This window comes from Bubalus kerabau, chromosome 6, assembly GCF_029407905.1.
Source record: "Bubalus kerabau isolate K-KA32 ecotype Philippines breed swamp buffalo chromosome 6, PCC_UOA_SB_1v2, whole genome shotgun sequence".
Taxonomy (NCBI): domain Eukaryota; kingdom Metazoa; phylum Chordata; class Mammalia; order Artiodactyla; family Bovidae; genus Bubalus; species Bubalus kerabau.
In genome coordinates, this window is record NC_073629.1 from 21,311,995 (window position 1) to 21,326,349 (window position 14,355).

A 14,355-nucleotide genomic window follows, 5' to 3' on the forward strand; every position below is an offset into this window, starting at 1 on the left:
TTCTGATCTGGTTCTTGACCTCTCGGCTCACACAGCTAACCTAGCGTGTCAACTGCTTCCAGCAAGGATCCAGAACTCCTTAACACTGATTGACTTGTGAAGTCGTCAGGCGAGCCAGCTCAAAACCCAAATCAAAATGCTTATTTATTTGCAAGGTAGGATCACATGCTTTGGAAACACAACTAGAATAATGACAGCCTATTGTGGTGGTGTTTTAGTCGCTTAGTTTTGTCTGATTCTTTGTGACCCCATGGACTGTAACTCTCCAGGCTCCTCTGTCCATGGGATTTCCCAGGCAAGAATATGGGAGTAGCTTGCTATTTCCTTCCCCAGGGGATCTTCCTGACCCAGGGACTGGACCCAGGTCTCCTACATTGCAGGTGGACTCCTGCATTGCAGGCGGATTCTTTACTGAGCCACCAGGGAAGCCCCCAGTCTATTGTAGGTGAATACATAATGGGTATAGTTCATGTACGGGCTTCCCTGGTGGCCAAGAACAGTAAAGAATCTGCCTGCAGGTTTGATCCCTAGCTCAGGAAAATCCCCTGGAGAAGGGAATGGCTACCCACTTGCCTAGTATTCTTGCCTAGAAAATTCCATGGACTGAGGAGCCTGGCGAGCTATAGTCCATGGAGTTGCAGAGTCAGACACAACTGAGCAACTGACACTTTCACTTTCACATAGTTCATTTATACAGTTCATTTAGTTTACTTCCCAGGTGGCACTGGTCGTAAAGCATCCATGAGACATAAGAGATGTGGGTTCAATCCCTGGGTTGGGAAGATCCCCTTGAGTAGGAAATGGCAACCCACTTCAGTATTTTTGTCTGGAAAATTCCATAGACAGAGCAGCCTGGCAGGCTACAGTCCATAGAGTCACAAAGAGCTGGACATGACGGAGAGTGCACGCACACACACACACACACACACACTTAGCATGCATAGTTCATTTATACATGTCTGGGAAATTTGCATTTTTATAATAACCCCTGTTCATTCTGAACATTTTAAGATAAATAATACTTCTCTTAATTCATTTTAGCTTTGATCACCATGGTGATTCTGCTAAAATATAAGTCAGATGTCATGATTCTGCTCAAAACTTTACAACACACACAAAAACTTGTACAGAAATGTTTATAGCAGCCTTATTCATAACAGCCAAAAGGTGGAATCAACTCAAATGTCCACCACTGACAAACAGGTAAACAAAATATGGTATTTCATTTCACACAATGAAATACTATTCATCCATCAAAAGTAAAGACAGCTATAACACAGATGAACCCTTGAAAACATTATACTAAGTAAAAGAAGCCACTCACAAAAAATTATATGTTACATGCTTCCATTTAGATGAAATGTCCACAACAGGGAAGTCGATAGAGACACAAAGTAGATTAGTGGTTGCCTAAGGCTGGACGATTCTTTTTGAGGTGATGAAAATGTTCTAAAATTGACTGTGGTGGTGTTTGCACATGTCTTTGAATACACCAAAAACCACTGAATTGTATACTTTAAAGGGGGGTGAGCTGTACGGTATATGAATTTTATCTCCATAAACCTGTTAGAAAACAAAACCCAGCTGTACGGTATATGAATTTTATCTCCATAAACCTGTTAGAAAACAAAACCCCAATGTCCTACCATGCTCTCTGACTCACAATAAAAACCAGCCCTCAAAATAGTCTCCAAGGCCCTCCATGATCTGGCCCCCAACACCTCTCTGACTGCACCCCAGACCCCAGTCTCCTTGAATACACTGCAAGATCCTGCCTTAGGACCACAGCCCTGCTGTCCTGAGATGCTCTCCCCCACATGTGTCTGGCTCATTCCCTCACTTCCTCCAAGTCTCTGCTCAGACCTCTTCTTCATGAGGCCTTTCCTGATACACTGAGTAGTGTGGCTTCCCTACTGCCTCCACACACTACAGATTTCCCTTCACTTTGCTCTACCTTTTTCCCCCACAGAATTTATCATCTTCTGATTTACTATAAAGAATACTTATTTATTAAGTTATTATTTATTTCTGTCTCTGCATTAAAATGTCAGCTTCATAAGGATTAGGATCTTTGCTTTCATTCACAGAGGCATTCCAATATTCAGTAAATACAGCTGTCCTCATTTGTTCAGTAAATGTTTATCTATTCTAGAATAGATAAACTAGGCCAAAATGACTTCTCACTGTTTCACGCAAAGTGGAAATATCTGTGGTGATCTAGAACAACTCATGTCATGTATAATGCCGGAAGTTGAAATTTGAATTATTCCCGCCCTAACTGAGGATCTATTAGGCCAGTATGACTAATGAGATAAATGAAGAGGGAGGGAGTAAGGCAGGGGGAAATACTTCCATAGGAAGGGCGAACACTGAGACAGGAGATGAGAGTCTACACACTGAAACCTGCCTGGACCCCAGAGGCAGAAAAGACTTACTGCTTAGGGCAGGCACTTGCACATGTTCAGGGTACTGTTGAATCCATTTACCTGGATCCTTTTTCAGGGCAGGTTCTCTGCTTTCAAAAAGGCATTAAAATTATGCCCTTAAAGAAGTCCCTGTGATTGGTTACTATCTTTTATTTCTTTGTATTTCATTATATAACAAGGAGAAGGGAAGGCAATACAAAATTCATATTAAACTTCATATGGCTATAGAGAGAAGCAAGTATTGAATACCTCCCTTCATTTGGAAGGCAGTTTTATTAAGAATGTTGCTAAGGAGATAATTAGCTTCTGCAAAGTTCCTTGGTGTCTTAGCAGCAAACACACACCATCTATTTTAAATAGTGTTTAAATCTAAATAAAGATAATTACAATTACACCTAATCAGAGTAGGCCCTATAGAAATAAGTCATATAACTACAAAAGAACTGTAGAACTCTGCTTCATTGTAACCAGTGTTTGAATCATTGAAAAAATATCATAAAAGAACTACTTTAAAGAATTAAGGTATTACTACTTAAGAGAGAGCAGCTTAAAGCAGAACTCTGAAAAGCAAGTTGAATTTCAGATTCAATTAATGTATATTTCCTTATAAAATCTAAGGGACATATATCTTCAGCTAACTTCTGACTTAAAACTTGGCTTACTTATCAGTCAGTCAGTTCAGTCGCTCAGTCGTGTCCGACTCCCTGCGACCCCATGAATCACAGCACGCCAGGCCTTCCTGTCCATCACCAACTCCAGGAGTTCACCCAGACTCACGTCCAATGAGTCAGTGATGCCATCCAGCCATCTCATCCTCTGTCGTCCCCTTTTCCTCCTGCCCCCAATCCCTCCCAGCATCAGAGTCTTTTCCAATGAGTCAACTCTTCGCATGAGGTGGCCAAAGTACTGGCTTACTTATACACGGTCCCTATTCTTTCACCAAAGTTACAATGAGTTCTGAAAGTACTTTCGAGAGGGAAAGAAAGCTTTTTATTTTTTGTTTTTGTTTAACATTAAGATTTTGTTTCAAAACAAAAGTAAAGGTAATGTCAATGTATTTTAGAAACAGAAGGTATCCCAGGATAAAGACTATTAAAGTTGCTACATGAGAGGTACAGATGATTTTCCAGGATGCAAGAGACCAATTTTGACCCATCTACCTATTACATTAATATCTTGCTCCAAATCATAAACTAGTAAGTGGTAGTGCTGGGAGCTGACTGTAAAATAAATCAGATTTTATTTAATACACCAGGAAAATCAAGTGACCTGTATCCCAGTAATACCCTGTAACAGGCATTTCCCACTAGGGAAGGATAACAGATTCTATATCAGCCTGTAACACTCCGAGCTACAAGATATGATTTTTCTTTTTTTTTCCAGCCACACCTCTCGTGGCTTGCAGGACCTTAAGCTCCCCAACCAAGGCTTGAACCTGGGTCATGGCAGTGAAAGCAGTGAGTCCTAACCCCCACACTGCCAGGGAATTCTCAAGGTATGATTTCTGTTTATTGCAATGCTTACCAATCCAGATCTTCGTGGGGTATACCATATTTTACATAATTCTAAGTATAAAAACGAGGGCACTCATCATGACACATCTAAAAGTATAGTGTTTCCTGGTCGTCACAATCTCTCAAAATAATACTTTTGTGAGGGAGAGCTGTGTCATTATCAGTTATTCCTTTGGACTTTTTCTTTAGAAACAATCCATGTATTACACAGGAAATTGTACAGACGCCCACAAAAATTAAACCCTAACAATTCACAGAAACAAATCATTCAAACTTTCTCCCCCTATATATTATTGCTGCTCACAGCCCGACTGTATTGAGGTATAAAGCTGATTTTTAAAAAATATTAACCTTCTCATTTACTGAGAGTCTGGGATTTCAATATGTATTAAGAGTTGTGAACTCTTAATTACTTAATAGTCTAGTAATACCCAAGGTAGTCCACAATCATCATGAAAAATGAGCTTTTCCTCTAAAAGCTGAAACTGTTGCTTTCAATTACTTAAGCTTTTACAATAACTGGTCTCTGAAATACAAATTTCACTATCTTCTTACTGATAGTGAAAAATTTCACTAGTTACTTCTTGCTAGAGGCTATATATTTATGAAAGTAAATTATAAAAACCAGTTTTTGGAACATTTATGTATTACAAATATTAATTTTTTTCCAGGTTGGTAATTACCATAGCAACTCCCTCTTTCTAAAAGTTTCATTGATCAGGGGGCAGTGAACAATTCTGTCCAAGATTTTATTGAACCTTCTATTGCTAAGGATATCTGCTCAAAGGTAATTTGGTATGAAAGTGAAGTCGCTCAGTCATGTCCGACCCTCAGTGACCCCATGGACTGCAGCCTACCAGGCTCCTCCGTCCGTGGGATTTTCCAGGCAAGAGTACTGGAGTGGGGTGCCATCACCTTCTCCGAATTTGGTATACTGCTTAACATATAATTAGGTCAGACAAAGAAATATTGAGCTGGCTAGTTGGAAGTATCTAGTCTATAGCTTTCACAAAGCTGCTTTACTTTATTTTTCTGCCTTACTCTCTTACTTTTACATTAAACATTATTTTCTCAGGACCTGGGACACTAATTTAAGGAAAAACCTAGATATTTAGGGTCTCCCTCCCATTTTTAATAAAATATATTTTTATTCACAGTACAATTAATTAGCCAAACATACCTGAAAATATATATTTTTGTTTATATGTAATGTGACTTAATTACAAAGAAATGTGTAAAAATCTTTGCTAATCTAGCTTTCCCTCTAAATCCAAAGTATTTTTTAAATTGAAAGCGAAAGTGAAAGTCGCTCAGTCGTGTCCAACTCTTTGCTACCACATGGACTGTCCATGGGATTCTCCGGGCAAGAATACTGGAGTGGGTAGCCTTTCCCTTCTCCAGGGGATCTTCCCAACCCAGGGATCAAACCCAGGTCTCCCACATTGCAGGTGGATTCTTTACCAACTGAGCTATCAGGGAAGCCCCCCTTTTAAATTGAGATACAGGTAATTAGTTTTAAAGGTCTAATACTTCAAGTTAAAGAGAAGATGCTATAGTTCTTAGGTATGGATCAGGAGGCTACAAACACTCAATGGGAAATATTAACTTTCAGAAAGATCACTTAAGAGTCAATTAGCCTTTTTAGATTCTGATAGTAAAGCCTATTTAAAAGCAGATAATTATATATACAAACATGAGGGAACTCATTTAGATTAAGAAAATAAAATCCTATATGTCTATCTAGTAATAAAACATTTTAAACCCTAAATTATTAAATATTATTTAGAAAATAATACATTGTCAGGCTTTCAAGTAATATTTATGAAGGAAATGAAGAATGATCAAAAGCATGGACTCTGGCTCTGAGAACTGGCTCTCTTTGTAACAATGTTTACTTGGGCAAGTTATTTAATCTTTCTGCCTCAGTTTCCATAAGCAGAGTGCTGAAAATAATAGTATATACCTTATTGAGGATTAAATGACTTAATATATGTAAAGTACTTAGTAAGTGCCTAACACATAGTAGATGTTCAATAAATATTTACTACGATTATTACTTTTATTAGCAGTAGCAGGAACAAAAGGCTTCCCAGGTGGTTCAGTGGTACAGAATTCGCCTGCCAAGCAGATCAAGGTTTGATCCCTGGGTCAGGAAGATCCCCTGGAGGAGGAAATGGCAACCCACTCCAGTATTCTTGCCTGGGAAATTCTACAGATAAAGAGCCTGGTGGGCTACAGTCCATGGGGTCACCACCACCAGTAGGAGCAATGGAGAAAACTGAATAAAATAGTCGTGATATTTTGTGTCACTCAGTGCTCAAAAATATTCAATGGTACCCCACAGACTACTGAATTAGGTATAAAATACTCAGTTTGACACTTTAGAATGTACCGCTAAGCTTCCAAATATCACCTAATAGTTTTCAAATTAGAGTAAACTTCATGTAATACTACCAATTTAAACTTTTCCAAGATCACAACCACACTTATACTTCCATTTCTGACATGAAGGCCAACTAGATAAGGTGGAATTAAATAAAGCATATAGAAATGCTGGATAAAAAAGTGACAAACATACTTTTAATTGAATAGCTAAACCTCTTAAGAAATTAAGGGAAACTCTAAGTCATCACAAAAAGGGAACCAAAACTTAGGTTGGCAAGTATAAACCAATGCTTGTGACTACCCGCTAAGTATATGGCAATGTTTATAAACAAGGACACTGTATTTTAACAGCCACAAAGGATCAGGATACAGGGTTTAGGACTCAGTAAGAAAGGGAATTAGAAGACTCTTGAGTAATTGAGAGGCCCTCATTGAAAAGAAGGAATAGAAAAACAAAAATCTGCACAGGAAGATCACAAGGAAACTTAAAATAAACAGGTATAGGTTCTGCATGGTTCAGGAACTCTTCAGGACAGAAGTTAACTTTAAAAAAGTTCTGAACTGATAATACTCTTTGTGTACCTGGCTTAAATGAAATAAAAACTATGCAAAAGAGCTATATTTTCAACTTAGGCCCCTCATGAGTCTTCTCTAAGATAACTCATAACCCCAAATTACAGAACACATGCAGATATGAGTCATCATGAGTTAATATCAGCAGGCACAATAGCAGAATTAGATCTCCAAGGACTTCAGATAATAGAATTAATGTGGTTAAAGAAAAATTTGAACAGGATTTGAAAACATGAAAAAAAAAGAAATTAACAAAAAATCAGGCAAATTGGAAAAAGAAGCAAACAGAACTTACAAGCTTAAACACAGATTAGGCATGGCTGAAGAGAGAATTACTGTACTTAAGTATTAATATGAAAAAAATTACACAGGAGACAGCACAGAGAGATAACAGGTAGATAATATAAATAAGAGGTTAAGAGACATGAAAAAATAGATAAATGCCTAACATATAGCTAACAGGAATTCCAGAAGGAGGGACTAGAGGAAGTAGAAAAAATGCAATATTTAAAGAAATAATGACGGGAAAATTTCCAGAAATTATGAAATGCCAAACATATATTTTCATACCAACTAAAATCAATAAAAATAAATTCACATTTAGATATACAATACTGAAACAAGAACATCAAAGACAAAAAGATAATCTTAAAAAGAGCCAGAGAAGAAAATATTGCCTCCAGATGAGACACAATTATAGATGTTGAGAGTAGACTTCCTAATAGCAACAACTGAAAATAGTATTTCATGGTCATTTTCTTTTTAAAAATTTTTTCATTTTGGCCACACCACACAGCATGTGGGATCTTAGTTTCCCAGAGATGGGACCCATACCCCCCTGCAGTGGAAGTGCAGAGTCTTAACCACTGGACCATTAGGGAAGTCCCTGTATTCTGGGACTGTCTTCTGATTTCTAAGTGCTGGAAAAAAAAAAACTAACTATTAACCTGAAATTCTAAACTTGGCTAAACTAAGATATTTTTAGACAAAAACATCAAGTTGACCATGACCTGAAAGAACTACTATAAGATGTTTCTAGTAAGAAGAAAATCGGATCGGAAAGAAGGACCAGGATGAAGAGCGAGGAGAAGTAAATATGTGGAAAAAATACTGAAAATGAATACTGAAAATAATGATTCATTTGGGGTTATAAAAAAAAGTGGAACAAAAATGCTCGACAAATGTAGTTTATAAGTTGAAGGGGATTAGAGATTTGTCTAAGGATCTATTTGTAAGAAAAGCAGAACTGATTAATTTTAACCATTCTTTATTCATTCAACAAGTATCTTTTATGGACAGGTAAAACTATAATAACAGAAGTCATAAAAGCTATTATTTTACATGGAGCTGTGCAAAAAAGGGGACGTGAGGCATAAGGAAGGGTTCCAGAGGTGCTGATAACATTGTTATTTGATTTATGTGGTGGTTACATGGATGTACTCACTTTGTGTTATTTCATTGAGTTGTCTGCTTATCATTTGTATACTTTTCTGTATGTAATTATGTATGTATGCACATGTAATATTTCTGCAAATTTTATAAAAATAAGCTCTAATACACAGTTTACACCAAAATAAAACTTTGATAGATTATAAATACAATTTGATAGATTATAAATACAAAAAAACTTTAAATACAAGCCCTAAAAGTCATGGGAAAAAATAGAGCTTAGTATTTATATAATCTTGACTGGGAAAGAACTTTCTAAGCATGACATCAGAGGCAAAAATCATTGGTAACTCTGACTACATAAAAGTTAAAAAGAAAGAAAAGTTTTATACAACAAAACAAAAATACCAAATAGAGGAAAGTATGTTTTGCAAAATATATAACAGAAAAATGGTCACTATCCTTTATATAAGTGACAAAAGAACATGAATTGGAAATTCACAAAAAGAAATACATAAATGGACAGTGAGCTCTGGAAATCGACAAAGCGGTTAACTAATTTGCATAAATTCAAAAAAATGGTAAGAGGGAAAGATTCGAATCCAGTCTATCTTATCTTTCAATTAATATTTGTTTATTGAATGATTATATATTTAGAACTATAAGAAGTTTTTACCATAGGCTACAAAATGCAGGTTATAAAACAGAAAGTGCAATGAGGCAAATAATACAAAGTGAAAAAGTACACAAACACCTCTAATGCCTTCCTGTGTATCTATGTATACACGGCTCAGCATGGATCTCTCAGGGCTCCCAATCATTAAATTTAACTATCATGCCATGGGTCTCTAGTTTTCTCCTCATCCTTTGTCCTTCCTACCTTTAGCTTCCAAATTAATCTTCCTAAAATACTGTGACCTTCTTGTAACTGTACTGCTTGAAAACTTTCAATGATTCCTCATTTTCTACATAAGAAAGCAGAAAAAAATTCTTCAGCATGGAATTCAAGGCCTTCCACAATTATGGCATTCAGTTAACCTTTTCACTTATTCCATACATTCCAGCTAGTTGACTACTTGCTGTTCTTTTTCTATGTATGTTGTCTATAGCTTTCCGTTACTTGTTCATGTGGTTAAATCTGCCTAGAACGAGCTCTCCCACCTTATGTCCATTTTTTATCCAAGGCTCAGTTTCCACACTATCATCTTCATTAAACTAGTTTCTCTTAGCCACTCAGAATCCACGGCTCTTCTACCTCTCTCTCCAGGTGTTTATTTTATTATTTTTTATGTTCTATCTTTATCTTACTCATTTTTGTATTCAGTTTGGTCAGCACTGACATTACTTTTCCTACATAAAGGGAATTCTAGTCTTCCTCTCTGGGAAAGGGCAAAGAACTACAGGGCTGAATGTTCTCCCTTACCTTTTCGTGTTGTGCACGGTGGTTCCTCCTAGGACAATCCTCACTCCAGGAGTGGTACGGTTCAGGTTATAAACTGTTAGAGCCTCTTCGTAGGTGGCTCCTCCAATGATAAACACAATGATATCCTGAGGTCTGCAATAATGTAGAAAGTTAGTTTTATAGGATAAGGGGGAAAAAAAGGCAAAGATTTGCTGTACTATTATACACACAGTTTTAATTTCTGAATCTTTCTTTTTTGGTAAAGGAAGCAGAATTAAAGCAGAATAAAATAAAAGGTTTAAAAAAAGTTTTAATTATCTCAAATTGGCAGGAAACAGAGCAGGAAATGCTGAATAGTGATTTGCTTTCTGTTTATGAGCGGATGTCTTATAATTCTGTGCTGTGGATTTCAGAATAGCACAATAGTGTTTGCTAGAACCAAATGTAGAAATATTCTTTTATATTCAAGAGGCTGAAGAGTACTTCACTGTGATATGATATCAATATAACAGTAATTTATGCTTACACATCTCCTTTCATATATAAGCCCTTTGTCAAATACTTAGTACAGTGTCATTATAATGGCTTCTGTCCAAGCACCTCAAAGTATTTTGGAAAGTACTGGTATATTTGGATGTCCCCATAACACAGGAACTAGAAACATTTAGTATTTTGAGTGCAAAAAAAGAATGGGACACATAAATTAATTCTAGAATCCCACCTCTTGTTAAAATCTTTGTTCCTCAATCCTTTGACAAACCAAGAAAAAGAAACCATGGAAACAAAGAACTCGTGGGTGGTTGATATTGGACATTCTGACACATCATCTCAGTCACTAGCCTCATTTAGGTCATACTGTGTTGTTTCACTGTTTCAATCGTTATCAAAATGGCTTTATAACAAAAGTGAGTAGTCCTCCTATCAGGTCCTTCTGTAGATATTAACAAGAAGGAGATCTTGTTATTTTCCCTTGTTTCTACATTATTTTCAAAATTGTCAAAATTTGCTCTTTTCTCATGTCATCAAGAGAAGATAAAATTACTTAATCTTAGTAGGCAAGTAACTCTGTTAAATCACTTACTGGACATTACTTAAAATTACATCAAGTAGAAGTATCTATTTTGGAGGTTACAGCACAAAATTAAATAGAAACATCTTTAGTCAAAGGATGTGCATGTTTATGTATAAATCATGAAAAAAAAGCTCCCCAAAGCCCCAACAACCCTACACTGGCCTTTCTGTTTGTCTCTCTGTCTTATTCTAAAACATCTTAAAGGAATCACTAACCAAGAGAGTATTTGTTCTTGTGGGACTTCATGAAAACAGAATCAGAAATTGTGGCTATTAAAAACGTTCCGGTGCAGCCATTATGGAAAACAGCAGGGAGGTTCCTCAAAAAGCTAAAAATAGCATTGCCATATGATATAGCAACCCCACTCCTGGGCATATATCCAGACAAAACTATAACTCAAAAATATTCATGCACCCCAATGTTCACAGCAGCACTATTCACAACAGCCAAAACATGGGGACAATGTAAATGTTCACTGACCGATGAATGGAGAAAGAAGGTGCGATACACAAATACAATGTAATGCTACTCAACCATAAAAATGAATGAAATAAAGCCGTTTGCAGCAACATGGATGGACCTAGAGATTATCATTCTAAGTGAAGTTAGTTAGAAAATATGACACAAATGAACTTATTTATGAAGTGGAAACAGACTCACAGTAAGAGAGAACAGACTTGTAGTTGCCAAGAGGAAGGGGAAATGCAAGAGGGATGGACCGGGAGTCTGGGGTCAGTAGATGTATTACATATGGAATGGATAAACAAAGTCCTACTGGATAGCACAAGGAAATACATTCGGTATCCTGTGATAAACCATAGTGGAAAAGCATATAAAAATGAAAGTATATGTGTATAACGGAATCACTTGCTGTACAGCAATAATTAACACAACATGGTAAATCAACTATACTTCAATTAAAAAACAAACCAAACCAAAAAAATATTCGGAGACTTCCCTAGTGGTGCAGTGGACAGGAATCTGCCTGCCAATGCAGTGGACACAGGTTCGATCCCTGATCCAGGGAGATCCCACATGTCGCAGAGCAACTAAGTCTGTGCACAACTACTCAGCTTGTGCTCTAGCGCCCAGGAGCCACAACTACTGAGCCCACATGCTGCCATTACTGAAGCCCGCGCACCTGGAGCCTGTGCTCTGAAATAAGAGAAGCCACCTCAAAGAGAAGCCTAAGCACTGCAACTAGAGAACAGCTGCTGCTCACTGCAAGTAGAGAAATAGCAAGGAAGACTCAGCACAGCCAAAAGTAAAATAAAGAAAAAAAAAAATGAAAAATATATTAAGATAATCTCTGGGCTTCAGAGATACGCAATGAAGACTCCCAATGATGAAGGGATAGTTATTTTGCAACTGATTCAGCAGAGTCAATTATGACATTTCTATGTGAACTTGGGACTTATAATTATGCCTTTGAAATGTTACTTTTTAAGCCAAAATAAGTTTCATTCAAATCTACCCACTGGAAAAAATGTACTTAGCACCACAATGCTTTAAGTGTTACATAGTGCTGTATATCGGAGAAGGCAACGGCACCCCACTCCAGTACTCTTGCCTGGAAAATCCCATGGACGGAGGACCCTGGTGGGCTGCAGTCCATGGGGTCGCTAAGAGTAGGACACGGCTGAGCGACTTCACTTTGACTTTTCACTTTCCTGCATTGGAGAAGGAAATGGCAACCCACTCCAGTGTTTTTGCCTGGAGAGTCCCAGGGACAGGGGAGCCTGGTGGACTGCCGTCTACGGGGTCGCAGAGTCAGACACGACTGAAGCTACTTAGCAGCAGCAGCAGCAGCAGCAGCAGCAGCAGCAGCAGCAGCAGTGCTATATATTCTACAATCATTTTCCTAATTTTAAAATACATTGTTTTGGTGAATTCCCTGGTGGTCTGGTGGCTAGGACTCTTGTGCTTCTACTGCAGATGGCCCTGACTTATTTCGGGTAGGGGAACTAAGACCCCACAAGCTGTGTGGCATAGCCAAAATAAAATAAAATAAAATAAAAATAAAATATCTGGCTTTGACTAGATAAATGTTTGCATATGGTATAACATAAAAAAGGGTATATTGTAAAAAAAAAAAAAAAAAAGGAAAAAAAATGCTTTCTTCTCACCTCAGTCCTCTTGTACCCCAGTTTCTTTCAAGAGGCAAACACTTACTCATCTCTTATGTATATCCTTTCAGAGATACTATGTGTATAAATTTGTGTATATACATGTATTCACAAATTTACATATTTTTATTATAAGATACATGCATATATATGTATATATTTAATATATATTTTATATACAGTTTATAAACTGCCTTTTATATATAGCTGTGTGGACATATTGTGCATTTTACATTCTGGTAGTTATCTCCAAGGTGCTCCACTGATATCATTCTACCAGCAGTTCAGGAAAGTGCCTACTTTCCATATCCTGTGAGTACTGTGTATTATCGAGGCTTCTGGTCCTTTTAAATTAAGTTGATCATTTGGTCTTTCTCAAAATTCTTTTTTTACTTGGTTTCCAGGACATCATATTGTTTTGGTTTTCTTCCTACTTCATTGGTTTACATTTTTCAGTGTCTCATGATGGTCTCATCTCATCTCCTTGACCTCTTAATGGTGGAATGTCCAGAACCCAGTCACTGGTCCTCCCTTCTTCTTGATCTACACTTACTCCCTGGATCTGGCTAATGTAGTAGCCACTAGCCACATGCTGCTGCTGCTGCTAAGTCGCTTCAGTCGTGTCCGACTCCGTGCGACCCCACAGATGGCAGCCCACCAGGCTCCCGTCCCTGGGATTCTCCAGGTAAGAATACTGGAGTGGGTTGCCATTTCCTTCTCCAATGCATGAAAGTGAAAAGCGAAAGTGAAGTCGCTCAGTCGTGTCCGACTCTTAGCGACCCCATATGGCTATTTAAATTTAAATGAATTAAAATTAAAAATGCAGTTCTTCAGTGTAACTGGCTTATTTTAGTGCTCAAAAGTCATATGTAGCTAGTAGCCTATCTTATTAGATAGCATGGATATATAGTACATTTCCATCATGTATAAAGTTCTATTGAACTGCACTTCCCTAGGTGATTGCACTCAGTTCTGTGGTTTAAAATGCATTTATCTGCTGATGACTCCCAAATCTCTATATCTAGCCCAGACCTCTCTCCGAAAGGCTAGCCTTAAGTATCTATTTGACATTTCTACTTGGCTGTTTAGTTTATATCTGAATTCAGCATGTTCAAATCCCTAATCTTCTCCTCCAAGCTTGTTCCACATATAGCTCTCCCCATCTTAGCTGATGGCCAATCTATCTTTTAACTTGCTTAGGACAAAAACTTCAGAGTCATCCTAATTTCTCCTTTATGGCAGGTGTGAAGCATATAAGTTAGAGATATAGTGAGAGGAGCCTGGAAAGTCACTGGAGCCTGGCTTGCTGCAGTCCATGGGATCGCAAAGAGTCGGACATGACTTAGGCACTGAACAACATAGTGAGAGGGAGAATCTCGAATCTCATAGGTCATGGGGGGATCACCAAAGGGCTGTAACAGGTTACCATGATCAGATTTGCCTTTTTGAATGATAATTTTGGCAGCTA

General features: G+C 37.6%; 1 protein-coding gene across 2 annotated transcripts in view; it reads right to left on the bottom strand.

The window, feature by feature from the left end:
* VPS45 (vacuolar protein sorting 45 homolog) overlaps positions 1 to 14,355 on the bottom strand; it is a 68,271-nt gene that overhangs the window by 15,480 nt on the left and 38,436 nt on the right. The window contains exons 14-15 of one of the 2 annotated variants that reach the window (XM_055584472.1): positions 9,711 to 9,842; positions 8,930 to 9,252 (exon numbers count right to left, since the gene is read on the bottom strand). In XM_055584472.1, the coding sequence (XP_055440447.1) occupies positions 9,246 to 9,252; positions 9,711 to 9,842 (139 nt within the window). In that variant the 3' untranslated portion in view covers positions 8,930 to 9,245. Of the gene's footprint in view, positions 1 to 8,929; positions 9,253 to 9,710; positions 9,843 to 14,355 lie in introns of those variants that run through there. The other variant, XM_055584471.1, reaches the window with a different exon arrangement.